This window comes from Diadema antillarum, unplaced genomic scaffold, assembly GCF_040938485.1.
Source record: "Diadema antillarum isolate AM-2024a unplaced genomic scaffold, OU_Dant_1.0 seq00001330_RagTag, whole genome shotgun sequence".
Classification (NCBI taxonomy): domain Eukaryota; kingdom Metazoa; phylum Echinodermata; class Echinoidea; order Diadematoida; family Diadematidae; genus Diadema; species Diadema antillarum.
The window spans coordinates 1-23967 of NW_027272100.1; the positions used below are offsets into that span (position 1 = coordinate 1).

The following is a 23967-nucleotide window of genomic DNA, read 5'->3' on the forward strand; positions in this document are numbered from 1 at the left end:
AATTTACATGGATAAATTGGCAATACGCTAGTTTGTATACTAACTTTTGTAGATATATCCTGTGAATTTGGTGCAATTTCGGTTTCTGGATTTCGATATATCGACATGGATGCAAAAATACATTTTATTAGCGCCTGCAAACCCTTCATTTCACTGCACTCCCTCTGGTGCGTTAGTGATACGATGTTATAAGGAACATCAGACTGAATTTGTAATTAGTGCAGACCCATCTACCTGTGTACTTGTTTGTAGTACCGTAGCTAGCACAGACAGACAATCATGCAATGGTAGTAACGTACGATTACTAGTAATCAATTTAATACAACTTAACAAACAATAACACGATGTACGAGAATAAGGCCTCCGAGAATATTTGAAAAATGCCCAACAATGCAGTTTCGGTGCTGCAGCACTCCAGCAGTGTGTGTAATGTTGAAGTCGATCCTTGAAGCCGGATCGATGTGATGCACGCATTATTATGCACGAATCACAAACCTCCGTCGTGGCCGTAGATTTCTACACGGTACACCGTGGAAATGGTGCGTAGATAGACACAGTTTCTACATCACAACTCGTTATTAAATCGTCTTATTATAATCATTCGTCTGTTATTCCACTCTCACAACACCTAGACAATCAAGATTCGGTGAACCCTACCAGACGATTCTGTAATATACTCGAATCACGAGCTCAGATCACAAATCACTAACCATTGGCCGAATGTTGAGGACAGAAGATGGCGATGAGGCTCTGGTTGGTCGGCAAAAACAGCCACTGAAGCGAGCACGGAACCAGTAAAATTTCACGGGGTGAAAAGGGGACTGCTGGTTGGGCGATCTTGTGTTCGCAGTGAGAGCTTGGGAGCAATGATTACTTAGTATTTCTATTCATCTAAACATGTCATATGAGTCAGTGGTGTAAACTTGTTCAAATAAACAGAAATATTGATTTTATTAAAGATTTAGAGATAAGTTTCAACTGATTTTCTTAATCATTCAAGATATCACTAGTTCCTACATAGGATTCTAGTGTTACACTGTACCAATATACTAGACAGTATGTGACATACTGGAGTACAAGAAGAAAGGAGTAGGCCTACGTGGAGGGTAGATATGCGTGTGATGTGTTGTTCAGCTAAACATTGAGAGATCAAAGAGTATAGCGAGATATACAGTATCCGTACTCTTCTCTCTCTAATTTCTCCCCTCCCCCTCTTCGCTTTCGTTTTTTCCTACTTTTCCTACTTTTCCTATAGCTTGCACTTAAGTAACATTTGCCATGCAGATTCCCAAATGGATAGCATTTAACAGATAATGTTATGCCCTTCAGCGATGTTTCCATTATTAGACCCTTACTCCCATCCCACATTTATTAATATTTTTTTCTTCTATTGTGTCAGGATATTCAATAGCAAAGCAACCTATAATGCCAAGAGTATATACGCTTCAACATCCTATAGCGGCAGGACAAGAAAGTTAAGATCACATGTGACATTCAAGTTTCGTTAAAATTCCTAGACTATTTTGCATCGAGAAATCGATTTTTTTTCTTTAAAACGGAGAAACCAGCTTAAAAGCGATGCTTGTGCGTGTAATACATTACACGAACCCTCAAAGAAAATCCTCATGAAGCATAATGGATGAGGAATGATACATTATCTATACATAATGATGTATAGCCCACGACCCACGACTATATATAAATACAAGATATGCAATGTGACATCCCATGAAGAGATAGATCGAGGACAACATAAAATGCCTTAGACACACACAGAGAGAGAGAGAGAGAGAGAGAGAGAGAGAGAGAGATCGAGGAGGGGGAGTGGGGGGGGGGGGGAGGGGAGTCGTCCAAGGCGGACAATAATGCATTCACCCTCTGCTAAGTAATCTCTTGCTTTCATTAATGCCTTGTCCGCCTTGGACTATACTTAACATAACAATGTCGGAATTTCGGAGCTTGGGTAGGCCTATTATTGTTCCAAGTTCATTGTGTCACCACCGGTGTAACTGCTACACCGGCAAACATAGGGATACTAGTAGCCTGGTGGTATCTGTGTCGCTGCCTGGAAAGTAGCTCAGTACACATCTATAGGTTCGAGTTCCGTGGTTCCTTTTTTTCCGACATGTTATCAGCAGTTGCGATCTTACAAATTTCATTTGTAGACAGAGACGAATTAAAGAAAATTCACACCTCAACCTTCACCCCTGTGCTTAGTAATCTCTTGCTTTCATTAGTGTTATAACTATACCTGTTTCACATGTCCACATATAGCACCTATAAAAAGAACAAAAGTAGCAAATGTTAAGATAATGGGGTTTCAAAAAGCATAAGTAACATAAAAACGTTGACACAGGATTATTGTTCCATTAGATTATGGTTCGTTGATGATACTACACTTGTCCCTATACTAATTATTTGCAAATTGATGCCTACATGTTTTCGTATAGCAGATTTAGATCACGTCATTTGATGACATCAGTTAAAGTCATCTTGCCATCTTGTTTTCCACTATGTATGCCTATAATGTGATGGCAGTCTATAAAGTGAGTCCCAACAATAACGAATAGAGATTCATTTTATTCTTGTTGGAATATATCCCGTCGTCAGTGCATCGTCACAGTGAATTCGACCATTTCTGTAGAAAATCATTTCTCAATTCGCGTTTATTTCATTCAAACAGATAAAAAAACATTCAGACAAGGTATATAAATAAATTCAAATTGACAATAAAAATGTAACAGAATGTGGAGACAGCAAGAAAAACAAAGTTTTATAAGCAGCTGCCACCATAACAAAAGCATTTACAATAAAAGTCATATTAAATCGTACAAATACATGTGCACAGATATTAAAACCAAAGAGATTGAAAATACATATTCTACAATAGACACATAGAGACAAAACAAACAAACAACAAACAAACACAAAGTAATGTCCGAATGTGTAGATTACTTTTCTTTTTCCAATAAGAATAATTTAAATCTTCGTTTAAAAACATTTAAAGATGGACTCATTTTAATTGGCTGTGGCAAGTTATTCCAAATTAAAGCTCCTCTATACAAAACAGAATATAAACCAACATTTGTTTTATTAAGAGGTAAATGATAATTCAGAGGATTTCTCAAACAATACGAAAGAATAGCACTATTTAACTGAAACAAGGAAGAAAGACCAAGGGGAATACAATTTTTGAAACATAAATACACCAATAATATATTTGTTCAATTCAAAAATATCTGAAACATTGCATTTCATAAAAAGAGGTTTAGTGGAGGCAAGATAATTGGCGTGACATATAATTCTCACTGCTTTCTTCTGCAGACGGAAAAGTCTGACCATAGAATAATTTGATGTATTTGCCCAAGCAATGTTTCCATATTGAAGTTGACTTAATATAATAGCGTTATAAATCATACATAAAATATTGTGAGGAAAATATCGTAATTTGTATAAAATACCGATACATTTAGAAATTTTATTGCAGACTGAATCAATATGTTTATGCCAAGATAATTTATTATCAATAATGACGCCAAGAAATGACAATGAACTCGTAATTTTTATAAGATTGTTATTCATATGAATTGCTGAATTCTGTATATCAATTTTCTTATTAGTAAAAATCATACATTGAGTTTTCTTCACATTCAAAACTAATTTATTCATAAGAAGCCAATCATAAATTTTTTGAATCTCTTCATTAAAACGTAACAATAAAGTATTAATATTATCATCAGACATAAACATACTGGTATCGTCTGCATATGAAATGAACTGTATTTTTCTGTGACATTGCAAATATCATTGATGTAAATGAGAAAAGTGGACCAAGTATTGAACCCTGAGGCACTCCACATCCAGGCTACACAACTCAGATTTACATCTATTAACCGATACAAATTGTTTCCGATTATCCAAATAATTTGAAAATAATTTGAACAAATTACCTCGGATACCATAAATATATAACTTATCTAATAAAATAGAATGATCTAAAGAATCAAAAGCCTTGCTTAAGTCTAAAAACAAACCAATTATTGATTGATGAGAACTAAGTGCATTACTTTTGAAATAAGGTTAATCAAAGCATGGGACGTGGAGCGCCCAGAACGAAATCCATATTGACATAGTGTTATTATATCATATTTGTCTAAAAATAACAGTAATCTATCATATATACATTTCTCAAAAATTTTAGAAAAAACAGATAACACAGAATATATAGGTCTGTAGTTATTAACATCATGACTTGGACCACTTTTGAAAACTGGTATAACTTTGGCAATTTTAAGTTTGTTTGGAAAAATACCAGTGGATAAAACACAATTAAAAATGTCACATAAAGGATAACAAATTACATGTATTACTTTTTTTACAACAGCTATATCAATGTCATCATAACCAGAACTTGAACCATTGTCACAATTACATACAATTTTTACAACTTCTCCTGGGGTAACAGGGCTAAAAAAATGCTGTATTCTCATTTTTCTTTACAAACTGAGTATAATTATCATTAGTAATACCGTCATTAGAAATACCGTCTAAACTAATTGTAATTGGGTAGTAACCTGTAGGTTTGTTGAAATTCTAACGCCAGCTCTCATTTTGTTAACAATTCATATAGGGTATTGTTTATAACGGGAGTATAATAAAAGTGATGAATAGTAATCATCTTTGTCTCTTCAGCTGATCAATTATTCAGTGACTGTCGTTGAGAAGTTGATACTTGTTATCTATAATAAAAAACCGTTGACATGGACATCAATTTTCATGGATCATCGAATCATGATGAGCACAAAATTACGAGGTATTATGCTTCAGTCCATCTGCAGGGCTAATGTGCAGTTGTCAGCTCATGGCAGTGTTTTTATATTGCATGATTTAGCCAAAGTTGAAGAGGTTCGAGGGATGGGGCGGAGAGAGGCAAGACCACCCCTCCCCTCCCACCGCCTGACCTTTTTTTTCTTTCTTTCTTTCTTTCTTTCTTTCTTTCTTTCTTTCTTTCTTTCTTTCTTTCTTCTTCTTCTTTGTCTGCATCAACATCCCCTTCCGAATCTGCACTCTTTGGATTAGAAGGCACTATGTACAATCCTTGCATTATGAAAGGGCTAATGGTGAAAACCAATGAGTCCCTGCTTTGCTTCCCATAGCCATATAGTTTGAATGATCAAACTGTCTGAACGTTTCGTTTCCTCTTATTCAGGGCTCTTGATACCATCAGTTATTAATGTCTGTATCATTAATTCATGGTTTTGTTTTGTTTTTGTTGTTTTCTTTTGTATTGCTGTCCACAGAAGGAAGGTTTAAAATCTTAAACATATTTACATCCATTTTCTCTCTTTTTTGTGTGTGGTGGTGGTATTTTCATTTGTTTCGAAGCCACTCTATTGATCAAGATTTGTTTATAATGGCATTTCCTTTAATGAATATCTATCCATCCCAACAGAGTTATACGAATCTTAAGTTCGGCTAATTATCATATTTTAAAACTGTTATCAAAAATCGTATTAGTCATTTCTTATGAGTTGCTTATTGTCCATGCGTTTCCAAAAACGAAATGAAGAAATAGCTTAAGAAACATGTTGATATAGGAATGATGAATTCTTAGACCATCTTTACAGGAGATGATCAATTTTCTCGTGGATTATTATATAAATCAATGGAGCAAGTCCAAGTCTTTCTCTCATTCAGATTATTTGGTCTCATTTTTTTCGAGCGCCTTATCAAAACATTAAATAGTGTGCCACGTTTATTTCCTGTCCATTGGTTTGTGTGTGAAATAATTTATTTGTGCTTATTTGGCTCATTGGCATACAAAGGATTAAGGGTTCACGCTATTCATTTTCATCATCTTCTATCCCACAGCAATGCTTTCTTTGTACATTTGTGGGGAAAGGTTAACCCCCTTCCCCTTCCAATAAAGTGTATGTGATAATACACCCGAATCAACTGTCACGTGTTCAGAGGTAGGCCAGGCTGTAGAAGAAACTGAAAGACTTCAGACCTTAAAATTATTACCATGTATGTCTGCATGTGTGGTCATGTCTTGAAAATATGTCATAGTTTGTTTCCATTTCTAAGTAAAAACAAAAAATGGCAAGATTTGGGCCGACATGTTGTGTCAAATGAGTCATTAATTATCGTAGGAATGTATTCATTATGAATTAACAGTCTTGTCATCATTATGATAGCCTACCGCAATGAATCTTCATTTAATTTTTTTTTTTTTGGGGGGGGGGGGGAGGGGACTGGATAGTCCGCCATCAATTGTTTTGTTAGATATTATCACATTTCACAAAGCTGGTGACGGTACGAAGCAGCGGGCGATGTCAGAATTGCTTTTGTGATATCATTTGCAAATAACATACCGAGTACTACGTGTATTTGCAAAACTGTCGTCATGAAAGTGACGTCATTTTGCAAATGGTACGCCATAGAGTGTTACTATAGTAGGGCTAAATAAGAGATCTGACATAGACCCTCTATAATAATGTAGCTGAAGGGTCTAGGCCTAGGACAATTACCCCTTGGGTAATTACCAAGGACCCTTTCCCTGACCCTAACTCTAACCCTAACCCTAATCCTAATCCTGAACCTAATCCCAGGGGCCGCGGAACGTTTTTCAGTTTGGGGGGGGGGGGGGGCTGCACAGCCGGGGGGGGGGGGTGTATCAAGGTCAACCCCCCCCCCCCCCCCGCGCTTAGACGCACCGGCGTAGCCTGGATAATGATCTTGTCATCTTGGGAGGGCGGCGGTTACTATGCGAGGGAGCCAAGCGACCGAGCCCTAGCGAGCAGAGGGGACGGGTGGGGGGGGGGGGGTGTGGGAGGGGGATGTCCCCCCCCCCTCCCACGGGGAGAACTCTTTGCATTTTGATGTTGTAAATGGTGCAGTTTGATGCATCTTTTTGCATCTTTTATCGACTTGAAACCCCCCGCTTAGACGCACCAGCGTATATAGCCTGGATAATGATCTTGTGATATTGGGAGGGCGGTGGTTACTATGCGAGGGAGCGAAGCGACCGAGCCCGAACGAGCGGAGGGGACGGGGGGGGGGGAGGGTGTGGGAGGGGGGTGTTCCCCCACCGTGGTGAGAACTTTTTGCATTTTGATGTTGTAAATGGTGCAATTTGATGCATGTTTTTCCGTCTTTTATCGACTTGAAACGGCCCCACATAATGTGTAAGGTAGCAGGATATTTTGATGCGGATTATTATTGAACAATTTGCCTGTAAAGTGGTAGCATTTAAATAAACTTCTTGTATTAATTTATTGTTACAATTAATTTCATGAACGCTGTCTGTTAAGCAATCAAACAGAAAAGGCATGCTCACGAGGGTGTATATACAAAAGGGATATTTCTCCTCCCACACGAAGGTGATTTTACATTTTCAGACCTGAAATTCAGCGATCTGGTGCAAACTTTTTGTGCAATACTTGGATTTTTTTTCTAGCTCCCCCACCCACCCCCCCCCCAAAAAAGATATTTATGGAAGTAATTTGGACTTTTTTCAAGAAAGTGTTAATAGCAAAATCACGGCATTTAGCTCTTATTCCGCGTGTGCATCAGCTGTGTGTATGTACAAAGTCTAATGAGGTGGAGGAGGAGGGTGTGGGAGGGGGATGCCCCCTCCCACTCGACGGAGCTTTTGCGTTTTTGAAAATCAAGATAAAGCGATCTGAAGCACACTTTGTGAGAAATTCGGGTAGTGTGATTTTCCCCCCGATTTTTCCCCTTTCTTTCTTTTTTTTTTCTTCTTTTTTTTTCACGATCCAGAAGTGTGTGGGGGGGGGGGGGGCTGCAGCCCCCTCCCCCAGCCCCCCCCCCCCCCCCTCCGGTTCCGCGGCCCCTGAATCCTAACCCTATAAACCTCAATCTAAGCCTACTCTAACCTTATCAATCAGTAACACGTATTCAGACGGGGGAATTGCCCGGGGGGGGGGGGGGGGGGTTATTGCCCTGTTACGGTAGCTGAAAATACAACCTCAAACCAATTACATTGTACTAGAGGATAAATTTGTGATCCAACATACTGTGGTATCATTCTAGTGTACAGGGACGCGAATTCGAAGACAATTACCCCCCCCCCCCCCCCCCCCCCCCGGCTATTTTCTGGTTAGTGATAAGGTTAGTGTAAATATTCGGGTTAGGATTAGGTTCAGGATTAGGATTAAGGTTAGGGTCAGGGGAAGGGTCCGGGTTGCGAATTGCCCCCGAATCGAATCATGTTTTCCCTTTCAAGTTCCCCTTCAAGTTGGCTTTAATACGGCACACACACAAAGTGCGTGCGCGGATCATAGGGTGCGATCCTAGTGGTGGGTGCGGGTCACAGAACATGCTGGTGCGGGTTTTGTGCGTAGAAGACGTACACGTTCACGTTCCGTACTTAGTACACGTCAATGCGCACGGCGTTGTCTGATGCTAGTGTAGGAAGTAAGAAGTGAGACCACCACAAAGCCAACGGGCATACGAAAATGACTTTTTTTTTCACATTTTCTATCAGCGTGCATCTTAGAGTGATAGGACACGATATTGTTGATTGCTCTACTATCCTGTAAGTATGTGTTAACAAAGCACTGCGCTAATTCTTCGCAGTAAAAAGTATGTCAAGTAAAGAAAAATGTTATAATTTCACTTTAGTCCCAAATGTGGGATTTTGTGTGTGCGTGTGTGTAGCGCGTACCATAACCTAGTGACTAGTTAGCCCCGGAGACCGCGCCGCCAGGCGCGGTCCTGGCGGCTTCCCCGCAGTTTCGCTTATGTTAGTTCCTAAGTATTCTGTGCGCTTGTGCAAGTGATTGTGAATTCTGTGAACATCGGTGAGCTGCTTATAAGACATCATTTTGTGCATCACAAGCAATGAAATGCATCAAACAGTCGCCGATGATAGTCATTTAGGTTTCATCGACCCATGTAAGTATTCCTAGTAGTTTCTGTTGAAAAATTAAGGAAATATAGCGCCGCAAAGGCACCCGTTTGTTCAACATGAAGATCTTTTATGGGAGCACGGCGCAGCCGCCACACGCAGTGGCGGCTGTCGCAGTTAGTGACTAGTGTGGCAGTGAGTGTATGACTCAAGATGATTTGAGAGCTCGAGAGTGGATCGTATCACCGGACGCTCATTTTTTGTGGCTCTGAATTCCGAGGATAAAATTTTGGGTGAAAATAACACTAGACTTGGTTATTCACAAAGTCCTGAAAATTACAAATTTTCCAAAATTATGAATATGATGTAAATGATTCATCATCATGCTCATTCACTCCTGTTTTGGAAAATAGACTTCAATTTAACCCCTGCTACAAAAAGGTGGCAGCGTGGTATAAACTAAAATCGCATTATGAATACGCACATGATTTTCGTAATGGCATTATTGATCATGATGTCTTTCACATCTTGTCCTTGCACCATAATCACAGTTCATACCCACGATTCACCATACACATTTGTACCGAGCGGACGACATCGCGACACAAAAGAGAAAATCGGCAAATGAGACTCAAATTTCGTGTCGTATTATGACTTGTAAAGCAAGCTGCCCATGATTCGACCATAACACCAGCCAAAATTCAACCACCTGCTACATGTAAAACCTATGTGTTTGTGTGCGGTTGAATTTTGGCACGGGAGGTCGAACCTTGGCATTTATGCTTTATGGTAAAACTTATATAAAACGTCTAACAATTGAAATAGTGATAGTATTAGTAACATAAACATTTCAAACAATTTATGCAATAAACTCTTGTGAAGAATCGACATCTTCTAAAACATTTATGGCGATTTCGGCCCATACAGTGCTGTGTAAGGCTAGTCTATGAAGTTCTGTGCATATTGAATGCCATTATTATGCAGAGATGTGCGCATGCATCTGGAAATACCATGCTGTCCGGTGATACCATATCTACCAGGGTATTTCTCATTATATGGTGGGCCTGGGTATCTGCTGGGGGTAGGCCTACTGGTAAGTTTAAGGGATTACCTTGCAATGTTCGTATTGAGACGCATTCTAATCTTGTTCATGTATGACATAAAATTGAAGTTATCTTTGAACTGCAGTCACTTTAGACCAATAAATCTGCCTCTTGTTCCATGGCCTTTTGTTAAGTGTATGGTGGTTCAGTGGCCTTTTGTGAAATGTATGGTTGTATATGGTCGGCTCCTCACAAGCACAACAGACAGATATCTTACGTTCACTCAGGCAGACTGCGATCTACTATTTGCGCACACACGAGTTCAGCAGTGTGAATGTGGCTACAGTGAGTTCAAAGGCCGTACTGTTACTCAGTGAAGCATCCAAAATGGTGTATAAGATGATTAAATCATGAAATGGGTGAGCTTGACTCATTCCTTGAATAGATACATAATTATGAACCTATGCCGTTTTGTGTGATCTCTTAATACAAAATGTTATGAAAAACTGGAAATTCTGCCCCATTTCCTACTTACCGTTGTGCTGCAAGTAAGTCTGCACAGCAGAGTGAATGGAAGATATCTGTCTGTTGTGAGGGGCCAACTGCATTACGATGGTACAGTTAACAAAAGGCCACGGAACAAGAGGCATATTTATTGGTCTATCTTATTCTTAATTAGTGGAGCAATGAGCAGGTTTTGCAGTCAGAAATGCATATTTCACCCCGTGAACATTGTCTACTGGTCACATGGTGCTTCATAAGCACTTGCTCGATTGCCCAGGGCAAGTGAAAATCAAATTCAGATCAGTGTTTTTGAACAATGAGAACAAATGCTTGCCCAAATTAGGCAAGTAAAAAGTTTTGAAGCAACCTTTTTTTTTTTACTTATTCCCCCAACAAACCCACGAAGTCAACTATACAGAAGCTAAAAGATAATATGGCTGTTTAGTGATGCACTGCACTTTGCATATTTCACTGCAGCGACTTTCCAACACTTACGTGAAGAAGCCCCAATGCAATGCAACGGCAACACTTGATCGGACCAAGTTTGTTACTCCATTGTGTCTAAGCGTGCAAATCAATGAGTGCTGTTTATTCCAGTGATTGTGTTTTATGAAGCCCTTGACTAACACATGATTAACTATATTATTTCCTTATACATGTATTTTAGACTTTCTTTTCGGGCAAGTAAAATTAATGTTCGATCAAGTGTCTTGCAGCAAATCTGAAAATCTGCTTGCCCGACCGGCCAAGTGGTACAATAAAGTTATGTAGCAATCTGCTGGATAATTATGGATTGTAATGCCAAATTTAAGTCCTAGCAATGAATTTCATGTCAGTAAAACATGAAATTGAAGGCAGAAAGTAGAAATTTTGGATGTTTTGTAACCGTTACATGGGATGTCTAAAAAAATGTATGGGTCCTCATCAGATGCCACGCATAGCATGATATCTGGTTGGGCTACTCTAACACTACAATGCAACTACATTGTACATAGGTAATTTCCTAACTCTACAAACAATGATGGTTTCTTTCTATTACTAATTTGGTAGAGACTGTAGATTCTAGACATCAAATTCAAATCAAAGATTGTAAGAACTTAAGATTCTTCATCATCACTGTTGGTGTTGAAATTGTAATAATGTTTGTCTCTTTCTTTGTTTAATTTATTTGCTTCGTCCAGATTCAACAAGCTGTAGTGGCAGACCTGTGTCATGTGTCTTATGACTTCACCACATGGATTGATCAAGTCAAAACAGTCTTGTTGTAATGAAAGGACCTAGTGGTGTGTCGTGCATCTACACTTGAACAGGCTGAACAGAATATCAGAATCTAATCTGGTTTCCTAAATATTGGAACCCATTTTTAGCTGAAGGAACAAGATTTACTGCCTCCTGCACTTTTCCATGAGCAGAGAACTGGTCTAATATCCTGTGTTACATGCTGTTGGTATTTTGCTTTGCAAGAGAAAGGTGAAAGAAATTTTCTTTCATCATGATACTAATCGTCAAAATACTTCAGGCTCCAGCTAAGGAGTGTCAAATTGAGGTATGTATCAATGTACGCTAATGCCTACTCTCTTTATCATACGAGTTATGTTGATCATCCATGCCGTGAGTATGACAAGAAACAAAAATCAAAGCTGGAGATAAGCACCCACCTACCTTTACATCATAGAAAATACAGAGACATAGAAAATATCAATAATTTGCTTCTCCAGTTGTGCAAGGCATTGTACAGTGTATAATGCTTTTAATGATCAAATACCAATAGATCACTGCTGTACATATATTGAATATTGTCATGCCCTTGTAGCAAAGTTTGCTCCCAACAGCCTGAAAGCTTGCTACAGGCTTGCCCATTGTAGCAATGAGTAGGGCATGAAAAAATTAATACACTTGTGAATCAGTCTATTTCACATGCCTGTTGGACTGTACAATTATTTTTACATCCTTCCCTCTTTTGCAACAATACATTTGTACCTGGGGCTAATACGAATGTATGCACGGGGTCAAAATTCATTCTGGTGGAGTCTTGCCCAAAATTTCAATTTTACACCACGTGTGCACTGATTTTGATGAAGTGAGTGAAATCATTTATTCTTTCTGGGTATGTTATACTTTGTATGTGTCCCTGAAAAGGGCCTATCTCCACCCACTCTGGACGCTTCCGCAAGCATGTTCTTGTCATTTTCAAGAGAACGGCAAGACATGCTTGCGGAAATGTCGGGAGTGGGTAGGCCCTTTTCAAGGCCTCATACATACCCAAGAAAGAATATGTGGTGTACCGTTAAAGGAAACCAAAACCCAAAGAGAAGTGTGGATTGAGTGAAAGCAGCAACATTAGTGGAACACATCAGTGAAAGTTTGAGGAAAATCGAACAATCGATGCAAAAGTTATGAATGCAAAAATTCATTTTTCATGAAAATTACACTTTCCATCAACTAGTTTCTGACATATGTTAAGGGTAGCAATTATTCCCCCTGCTTTCTGAAAGCGGTTAGTCAAGTGCTCTTTCATTATGCTAGAAAAGTGAATTTTTTGTGGAAGTCCCTTTATCAGAGACTCCAACTCACCCGCTCTCGACCGGAGATCTCCCGCCAAAAGCCCATTTTTGCAAAATCTCCTGTTCTCCCGCTTGAGATTTTATTTCTCCCGCTTTAAATGTTTTCTTACTTAGTGTCATCGTATGTAGAAAAATAAGCCTTAGATAGCAAGAGAAAACATCTAGAGCCCTAGAGTTGGACCCCGGCAGCAAGGAACTTCGTGCTTCATGCACATCAAGTTGGAGTCTCCCGTTTGCTGGGGGTTTCAGGCGGGAGAATCTCCAGATGAGAAGGTGCTTGGGGTTGGAGTCTCTGCTTTATATTTTCTTTATATTGTTTGTCCACACATGATGCCATAACCTCTAGTAGTCTCCTCATTCAGCGGTTCCAACACCAAAACTTTAAAAATTCATAACTTTTGCATCGATTGTCCGATTTTCCTCAAACTTTCACTGATGTGTTCTACTTATATTGCTGCTTTCACTCAATCCACATTTCTCTTTTGGCTTTGGTTTCCGTTAAGCCTTCTACCATTCAACGTTCTACCGCCATGGAAGCCTTCAAAGTTTTAATGAGTGATGTCAGACAAACAAACTGGTAGAAATTTTGTCAAATGGGCATTCTGTGTTCACCAGGAGAGGATCTCTTGAGAGATGAGCATTTCTCACTCACCAAAGAAGGATGTCAAAATGGATCTGCATGATGCATGATCAAAAGTCTTTGGACTGCACTTAATTTGAATTATTTTTCTTTGTTTGTTTTGTTGTTGTTGTTGTTTGTTTTTTGGAATTTATTGGAAAACAGAATGCTCTTTGTTCTCAGCAGACAAACCAGTTGTTACACTCTCTATACAGCTCTGTCAACATCCAGTTCTGGCAAACTGTGCAAGAAAGTTTAACAGTCTTCATATGTGCCGTGTGTCATTCCAGGTGACAGATGCAGAATCCATAGTAGCTGTGAAGCGCATGGTTGCTCGAGAATTGGATGTTCCAGTACATCTTCAAAGACTAGTCTTCCGAGGGAAAACTTTAGCAGGTCTATCATCGTTTTTATTTTTTCAACTGACTGGATTGTTGAAATTTAACTTGTGTTCAAATAAGTGTTAAACAATACAACAAAATTAGTTGTGTCCATATAATAAATGACGTTTCCAATTTGACTAGTCTACAAATTTTGGAATAGACAGCTACTTCCACACATTTGTAATTTTATGCTTACTCTCTCTAATGGTGTGCATGTGACATTATCACTGTGGCAATAAAAAATTGATTGATATGCTTTACTCTGCTTTCAAAATTACTGCTAATATAGACTGATCGCAAAGATTCCAGTATGATATGCTTTCATAACAGAACTACGACATTTGGTGTTCAAAAGCATATATCATCAGCTGAGAGCCAGAAGGATCCTATCGCGTTCGAAGATTTTAGCGTAAATAAAAATGAGACAATCAATTTTTATGACATAAAAAGTTTATCTAATCAAAAGTGGGTAGATTTATAAGCATCGTTCCGAGTATCGGATAAAATAGTGCCCTTGTGGTTTTGATTTTGAACAGTTTACTGAATATGAAAATAATCTAAAATTGACACCATAATGTAGAGGAGATCAAGTTCTACAATGTGGTAACAATAATTCAATACCCCCCCCCCCCCCCCCAAACCTGGGAAAACACCCTTCTGGTTCTCAGATGACAATACGCAGAAACTCTGTATCACAAAGGTTATATCAGCTTTTGCATAGACACAGCAAGTTACTCAAAGATTGCAGAGGAATGTATAGATTCATTTTTACCTGGATTGCATTAAAAAAAAGAACATTGAAATTTAGGTCCAGATCTCACTTTGACTTTGAAAGCGTTTATTGGAAAAGATCTGCAATGTTGGCCAACATTGCTTTATTTTGAATTCACTATAACAACAAAAGAACTGTCTTGTTTGCTGCTTTAAAATCAAAGAAAGAGATAATTGCATTTGTAGATGTAAATGAAGCCATTCTGATAAAATTAGTTTAAGCTTTGCCTCAGAGAACTGAATAACATCTACACATGTAAGTGGAATAACATTTGTGTAAGTGTGGTTGATATTGTTATGTTGATATTGTTTTGTTTTGTGCTTTGTTTTTCTGTAAAGATGGGCAAAGCTTAGATTTCTACAAGATTGGTCCTGGAACCAAAATTCATCTTGTGGTGCGGAGACCTGAACCAGAGACCAGTCAAGTCAGTGTGAGCAGAATAGGCAATAGCACAGCTCTCTGGGATGAGTTGAAGACTTTGTTAGCTAGACACTTTACAACGGTGGACACAGAACGTATTATAGAATCATTCAAACAAGTGAGTATGGCTTAAACTGAAATGAAATGGTTGCAGTCTCTACCTAATGCAATGGTGATATATTATGGATCAATGAAGAATTTTTACTGTATAAACTAATATTTCATTTTCCTTGACAATTTATATTCAGTTCATATCATCTTCAGACAGGTGAATGAATAGCTCAGTCAGTAGTTAGCTCAGTCAGTAGCGCATCTGCCTCATGATCCAAAGGAACCCAGTTCGATTCCTGGGTCCCACTGAGCAATGTTGTGTGTAATCATACTATCCCCTCTAGTAAAAGGCAAAACACTCTGTCCCTTGAATAGGACATAAAATGGAGGTCCTGTGTTTGAGAGAGTCACAATTCATGCATGTAAAAAGATCCCGCTTCATTTATTCATCGCAAAGAGCAGGGTGTTTAACCCAGTGAAGTGGTCCTGCCTTACATCCAACTGGACCCCATGGAAGACCAGCTATTGCAGCTGAATATGGGCTGTCCAGTCATCTTCTCAGATGGAAATTAAACAAACAAAATTAAACAAGCAAACAAGCTTTGTCATTATATTGTATGCTGTTGTACTGATAATCTTTCAACTCTTTTTTTTTTTTTTGACTAGATTTGTAATGATTTTGTTATACATTGTGTGCTATGCCAACACCAGTGGCAATACTTTCTTAATCATTTTTTTTTTTTTTTTTTTTTTTTGGGGGGGGGGGGGGATGCAACAAAGCATTCAATTCCATGTCCAAAAAGCTGAGTTCATACCTACATGTCTGTACCATTGTGATATGCCAATGCTACATTTATCATATAAATCATATCTATTGTGTTGCAGGAATTCTCATCAAACTTAGCAAATTTAAGTTTAGATGATATAGAAAGGATAGCCAAGAGTAAACTGGAAGCCAGTGACAGAGCGGGCCCTTCCACCTAGACAACACAGGACATCATACATGGTGAAGTTGGACATTGAGCAATCTCGTGATGAAATGTGTGCCAGTGGAGGGTACATAGCATGGTTGCAGAAGGACAACGTTTTGTGCACAGGGGAAAATCCTTCAAAAATGTTGTTGAAAGATTAAACAGTGGTAATGATCAGTGAGACAACTATTTGTCTTTGTGGAAGCTCCCTCTGGCACACCTCAAGATGCAAACTGCAGTCAAGATGGTTTGTTGAATTTCTTGTGTTACAAACATTGGATGTCTGAATTTGTTACCTTTATAAGCAAGATGGAATAGTGCTTCCTCCCTGTTTCCTTGATGAAACATTCTTGGCATACCTAAGCAATGAAGGGAGAATCTACCTTGTGGTTCATAGTGGCACTCTGGAGGAAATGTGATTGCTTGAGACCATAGTACTGCTTCATACACAGTGTGGTAGTTCTCAGACCTCCTGTCTGTGAGTGAAGCTGTAATGTATCACAGACACTGTTATCTGAAATGACTCCCATCAACCTTGAATAACCAATGTTTATTTAACCCAAAGGTTAAAGGTCATATATTAGATGATACATGACATATATAGAGCACTGTGAAGGGAAGCTCTTGTGCTTGTGTTGAATGTGTTTTCATCACTTGCAACATGAGAATAGCTAATGGCAAGTTTTCTTTCATATTTGTGTCAAGGACCAGGCCCCAGTTCCTTCAAAGGAGCAATCGATTGCTGTTCCAAAGCACTTACCAGAAAGCCTATTATTCGAAGGGAAATTAATTGCCCACAAGTTGTTGCAGTAAGATGTTTCAGGAAAGTGAGTGGTTGTTGGGTTTAATGAAATTATGTCCAGGAAGTTTGTCTCCAGTATGCAGTCCATGTATTTAGTGTTCATGTACTTTGTTGCTGCAAAAATATGTGGCAATATATGTCTACGAAGAATGAATGTTTGTTGGTAGGAGTTTTTATCATAAGAGACTGTGAAACACTGACTGATAGCCAGTATTTGTTATGTTGTGATGTTAAGTGCACCAGAGCATGTCATATTTTCCTGAATATTTACAAGCTTTTCACATCATCTCATTTCAAGCCTGTCTCGTTAGGAGATTGCTATTTAATTGTTGACAAACACGTAGGCAATGATTATAGTGAACAAAAGTATCAGAAATGGTGAATCTGGATGGAAAGGGAAAGTTAACAGTCAAAGTAAGTGGAAATTGCTATGTATGTTATTGGAGTTTTTTTGTTGTTTTTTAAGCATTGAGCAACACTTGTAAATTTTCATGTAAATTAAAGTGACTTTATTACCAGTGTGAGGGGACTTCCAGTTTATTTGCAGACAAACCCCATTATAACAAACTTAGAAACAACAAGATTTCATTATTGCAAGAAGCTTTTTCTGGGTACTGATTTTTAACTTTTATGTTTATTGCATATTACGCTCAATATAGTAAGCAAATTTTGGAAACACTTGAGATGATTTAATTTGTACAATAGGATTTTAGAGGTAAAACTGTCATTATTGTTTATACAACACCTTAAAAGAATTTAGCTATCCAATGGGTCAATTGCCCATCACATGACATTCAGTTAAAAGTTCCATCACACGCTGTGGCTGTCAGCTGTACAATTTTGTTTGAGCAAAAATGGATAGCGCATGGCTGACATCACCAATTTCCATTGACTCCCGTGTTAAAGTCACGATTGACTTGAAGGTTTTGTTCCATTACACGGCTCTGATGTCACAATACACAAACATTTGCCGCGCACACTCAACAAACAAGCGCGCTTACAAGCGCATACTTTTGTCAGTCATTTTTTAAAAGAACTTCAGCCAATCGTACGTACGTACATGGTGACTGTGAATGTGCGGCTACTCATTCGTCTTTCACGGAAAATGGTTGACATTTCTGTGCTAAATTCAAGAATCTGTGTGGACCACATATTTTAATGTTCGAGGTGTTGTATACAACAAATATATGTACAGTTGTAGTGTATGGTCTTTACTTGTGCAATCTAACAAGATTTTGCACTCAACGAAAGATGATGCATAATATTCAACTCGGCTTCGCCTCGTTGAGTAGAGCGCATCTAGTTTTCACCTCATGCAAAATCTTGTTCCATCGCACTCGTGACCGTTCACTATTTGTACACTGTACACGTAAAGACTAAGTGGGGCTCAATGTGTCACAACTTCCTCTAGTCCTACATAGTGGGTATTTATGTAGCTACCAATGGGTACTGTTGTACTCGAGATTTCAGTGTAACAAAAAAATTCTCGCAAACCCGAATACATGTATCTTGGTGTAACAAGGTTCGCCTGTTGTACATATTGCATACTCCATATCTCTTCATAACAGACATGCAGGAGTGAAATGAAAAAAGGAAAACACCATGTTCCTCTGGCTCTATTTGTGCATGTAGTATATACTTTAGTTTGAAGGGAAATCATTAACAGTTGATAATCAGAATGAAGGTATTGCTCAGTGAGATGATTCCAGAGGAACAGAAGTTAGGTGAGAACAGACAGTGTTCAAATTTCAAATGTTATTTCAGTTTTCAATATTCGATCTTAGTAGAAGACACTCATTTTTGCAAAAGCTATAACATCAATTGTTGCTAGTTTTGAATACCATTGATAGTTCATCTACTTTGTAAAGCAACAGCGTGATGTACGTAAGAAGTTTGACATCATGAACATGAAGTTTTCATTTGATTCAGCAGTGTTACTCAGTCATTGCTGCATCACATCTTCTATGCACAATACTGGCCACATTTCTCGATGGATTTCATTTAATTTGGTCCGGAGGCTTGTTATTAAAAAATCTGACCGTAAACTTATGATGGTAGTACCCTTGTTAGTTCCATCTTTGTACAGAGAAAGGTTGAATTCTTAGTGTCCACTTGTGTGCACTCAATACTAGCAATATTTCATGATATTTTTTCTTAAGTTTTGTACAGTAGTTTTGTGTAGTAAAACCTGGGGGCCCAGAACCCTTATTACTTTTCCTCATGCTGCCCCCCAATGTTCTGCCTTTAAAGGGATGGCACAGTTTTGGTTTAGATGGGGGTGCAGGTTTCCAACTTGCGTGTGTGTGTGTGTGTATGTGTGTGTGTGTGTTTGTGAGACAATGAAAAACCTCTTATGAAATATGAAAGAACATGTAATTCTTATAGGAATTCACAGTTTATTTGATGAAATTTGCTGAAATAACCAAAAAGGTGATTGTAATATAATGTGACAGGCCATGATTTTTATTATGATATCTTTTTTTTACTTTGTGTTTGGGTATATCTCAGTCATTCAAAACCAATTTTCATCAAATAAACTTTGAAGTCCGCTTAGAATTGTATGCCCTGTAATATTTCATAGAGTGGTTTCTAAATATCTCCAAAAACAAAACAAAACATTGACACCTGAATTCTCACCTCAATCAATACTATACCATCCCTTTAACAGGTTCAAAGGCAGCCACCATGTCATTTTTCTTGTGTATGCTCTACCATGCACATCAGAACTGCATGGTGGTGAAACTTAGACCCCTTATATTGGTAATGCTGCCCCAGTGTTCCACCTTTTGAAGGTTCAAATGGGCTGCATTTCATGACAGATCTTATTCAAATTCCATATGGGCATGCATTATTTATAAATTTAGCCACCAGTTTGGTACCTTTGGTGGTACTTGTTTGCACAAAAAAATGATCAATTTTTTGAGTCTTTTTGTCTACAGTGTAGGCCTACTGGCCACATTTCTGAAGGGATTTTGTTCAAGTTATGATCAGAGGTATCATCAAATCTTGACCTGCACTAGTTAGTTATGCTACCCCCATTGTTGTGTTTGTTTTTGTGTTTTTTATGCCTCAGCCACGAAGTGTCACCGGAGGCATGTTTTCGGGTTGTCCGTCCGTCCGTCCGTCCTGCCGTCCGTAATCAATTTTGTAGACAGCGTAACTACAAAACCATTTATGGTATCCTAATGAAATGTGGCATATATATGTATGAGTGGGCAAAGTTGTGCCTATCAACTTTTGAGTGCACATGTTCAAGGTGAAAGGTCAAAAGGTCAAGGTCAAATGGTCAAAATTTCACTATTTCCCCATATCGTTGCAGTGCCTGAAGGTATTTTTTTTTTTACTTAGTTTATACATGTATTACCAAATAAAGATTCTCCAGAGAGAGTTTCAGGTCAAAGGTCGAAAGTCAAGTGAAAATGTCAAAATTTCCCTTTTTTCTCAATATCTCGCAAATAGTTCAAGGTATCTTCATGGAACTAAGTGCATATGCATGTTCTGACTGGCAGTAATTATCAATGGAATTTGGGGGTCATGGGTCAAAGGTCAAGGTCAACTCCTCAAGATTTCACTATTTCCCTCATACACTGTATGCGATGCCTGCAGGATAATAAACTTAATATATACATGTATTACCCAATAGAGATTCTCTTAGAAGTTTCTTGCAGAAAGTCAGAGGCCAAGTGAAAGTGCTAAATTTCACTTCTCCCTCCATGTCTCAGAAGTGACTCAAGGTATCATGAAACTTAGTACCGCAGTACATATTCATGCATGTTCTACCTGACATTGATTCTCTTGGGAACTTTAAGGTCATAGGGTCGAATGTCAGGGGTCGAAGGCCAGGTTAAATGTGAAGATTTTACTATTTAAAACTGATATTACACCTTTTCTCCATTCCTTGAAATCACTCAATGCATAAACTTATAAAAGGGTCAAAAGTCAAGTAAAAATCTTCACATCCTCAAATACCTGCACTCTTATAGACAGTGTAGCCATTCATCCAATTAAACCTAGTTTTGCGAAAGTGAACTGTATTCAACACATTTGTGACAAACCTGTCATTTCAATATTTTGCCAATTATGTGAAACTGTTATCACACATTGTCAAGACATTGTACTATAGACCTATTAGGAGCATTATGCATTTTAGCAGAGGCATACCAGTTGCCATAGTGACATTTCTAGTTTTTTATTTTGTCAAAGACCACCACCATGCTATATTTCTTGTGTGTGCTCTCTACCATCCACTTTTCTTAATGGATTTTTTTTCCAAGACTCGTGTGGACCTACATCATGGTGAAATTTAGAGCCCTGGGGTGGTATTCTGAACACTCTCTGTGGTAACTTCTGTTGTAACTTGTGTTGTAAGTCTGTGAGTTACAACACCGCTAAAACAGTTGTAAATCGGTATTCTGAAAACTGTTTTAACGGTGTTGTAAGTCATGAAAACCATGCGCCACGCAATAATCATATCCAATAGGAATTATTGTTAGAAGCAGCATCTAAGACATTTTAACCAATAAGATTGCTCCCTTGGGCAAAACGCGCCTTGCTTAACTATGCACGTTTTAACAAGCGCTCAATCTCTGGCGTGCGCACAAATAGGACAATGGCATGCGCATGTAAAGAGAGGCAGAGAGGATATGAAGTTACAACAGAAGTTTGATCATTCATGCCTTCTCACCAGTCTTGACGTATATGGTTGGTGCTGTAGGGGGATTGGAAAAGCTTCTCAAATTGAGGTTTTTATGCCTCCACCACGAAGTGGTGCCAGAGACATTATGTTTTCGGGTTGTCCGTCCGTCCGTCCGTCCGTACGTCTGTATGTCCGTACATACTGTATGTCCGCATTCGTTACGAGATAACTTGAGTAGTATTGACTGGAATTTTACCAAACTTGGTCCAAGTATAAAGTATGATGGGGCAATTACTTGATTAGATTTTGGGTGAAATCGGCCAAAGGTCAAAGTTCTAGATCAAATCATTAAATTGTATCTGTTTACGCGATAACTCAAGACTGGATTCAGCAAATTTCACCAAACTTTGTCTGAGGATGATGTATGATGGGACAATTACTTGATTAGTTTTTGAGTGAAATTGGACAGAGGTCAAAGGTCAAAGATCAAGGTCAAATCCTAAAATTTATCTGTTTACGTGATAACTAAAAACTGGATGAAGCAGCTTTCACCAAACTTGGTGCAAGAATGATGTATGATGGGGCAATTAGTTGAGTAGATTTTAGTGACATTGGCAAGAGGTCAAAGGTCAAAAGTTCAAGGTCAAATGCTAAAAACGTTGCTATTTCCCCATATCCATGCAATGCCAGAAGGTATTTTCTTGAAACTTAGTGTAGACATGTACTACTGCATAAAGATTCTCCAGAGAGAGTTTCATGTCATGAGGTCAGAGGTCAATTGGTCAAAGGTTAGGTGAATACGTCACATTTTCACTTTTCTCGCAAATGGTTCAATGTATCTTCATGGAACTTGGTACATACGCATGTACTGACTGGCAGGGATTTTCTAGGGAATGTAGGGGTCATGGGTCAATAGTCAGGGGTCAAAGGTCAAGGTCAACTCCTCAAAATGTTACTCTTTCCCTCATATACTATTATATGCAATGCTTGCATTATTATTTTCAAAACTAAAACTTGATATATACATGTATTCCCTAATGGGGATTCTCTGGGAAATTTCCAGCCAGAAGGTCAAAGGTCAAAGGTTAAGGGTCAAAGGCCAGGTTTAAATGCAAAAAATATATATTTTATACTGTAATTACACTCTTTCTTCATACCTTGAAAATTACTCAATGCATAAACTTATAAAAGGGTCGGTCAGAAGTCAAGTAAAAATTCTCAATTCCCCAAACACAGGTACCTACACTCTTAGACAATTATAGCAAATCTAGTTCAAGGAAAGTGAACATTCAAGATATTTCTGACAAACCTGTCCTTTCAATATTTTGTCAGTTTTGTGAAACTGTCATAACACATTGTGAAGACATTGTGAAGACATTGTACCATACACCTATTGGAGAATCATGCATTATGGCGGAGGCATCAGTCGCCATAGCGACATTTCTAGTTTTTATATGAAATTTTGTTTAAAGAATAATAAAATATTTGGCGTTCATTAGAGGAATCCAAATTTCACGATTTATGGGGAACTAGACGCTTCTGAATTAAAGTAGGCCCTTGCAATACTTTATTATTTCTTCTTCTTCTTCTTCTTTTTTTTGGTACACGCTGTTCCGTTAGAGAGATGGGAAATTGTCACGTTTATTGTGTTTTGTTAACTATTCATTGTTTGTTAATGGCACTCACGGCATTCAGAAGATTAATTGACTTCTTGATATTTGGGAAAATATCAAATGTCCGCTTTTTGAAATTTCTCGTAAAACAAGTGCTTAAGAAATATTTTTTGAAACACCCAAAGGTACTGAAAATGAATTCGTATTGGTGAAGATAGTGCAATCATGGAAAAAATTGTTCAATTCAGATGAATAATCATAAACGATACCATAAATAGAGTTAAATGACTTTTACTTTTTTATAAATAACAATTGAGTATAATTTGGAGGAAACTTTCTATATGAAGGTCTTTGGCATGGTACAGGAATTTTGTATCCTATAATGAGTTTTTGTTTTAGTGCTTACAGTAAACTGCCGGCAGTGCCTGTAACCTTTCTGTAGGCCTGCATGCATGTGTTTGTGTTTTTACCTATGTGCAGACATGCTACGCGTATACTGTACTGTTACCAAATTTTGTATTGTGAAATGAGTTTACATTTTGTCAAACTGCTTTAGCTTTTGTCATTTTGTACATACATTGTGTTTATATTTTGTTTATGAAAGAAAGATATTATTCAGAGGGGTGAAGGTTCAGGTGCAAGTCTCTTCAATTTGTCTCCTTTACAAATTAGATTTATTTTTTGTTTATTGTTTGTTATTTTGAACTCCCATACCAC

General features: G+C 38.2%; 1 protein-coding gene across 1 annotated transcript; it reads left to right on the forward strand.

Moving 5' to 3' along the window:
* Nucleotides 1-8439: 8439 nt before the first annotated feature.
* Nucleotides 8440-17622, forward strand: LOC139708377 (ubiquitin-like protein 4A). The gene is made up of 5 exons (XM_071620329.1): nt 8440-8560; nt 11601-11965; nt 13893-13998; nt 15096-15295; nt 16114-17622. The coding sequence occupies exons 2-5, from the start codon at nt 11912-11914 to the stop codon at nt 16210-16212; spliced, it is 459 nt and encodes a 152-aa protein (XP_071476430.1). The 5' UTR covers nt 8440-8560; nt 11601-11911; the 3' UTR covers nt 16213-17622.
* Nucleotides 17623-23967: the final 6345 nt, after the last annotated feature.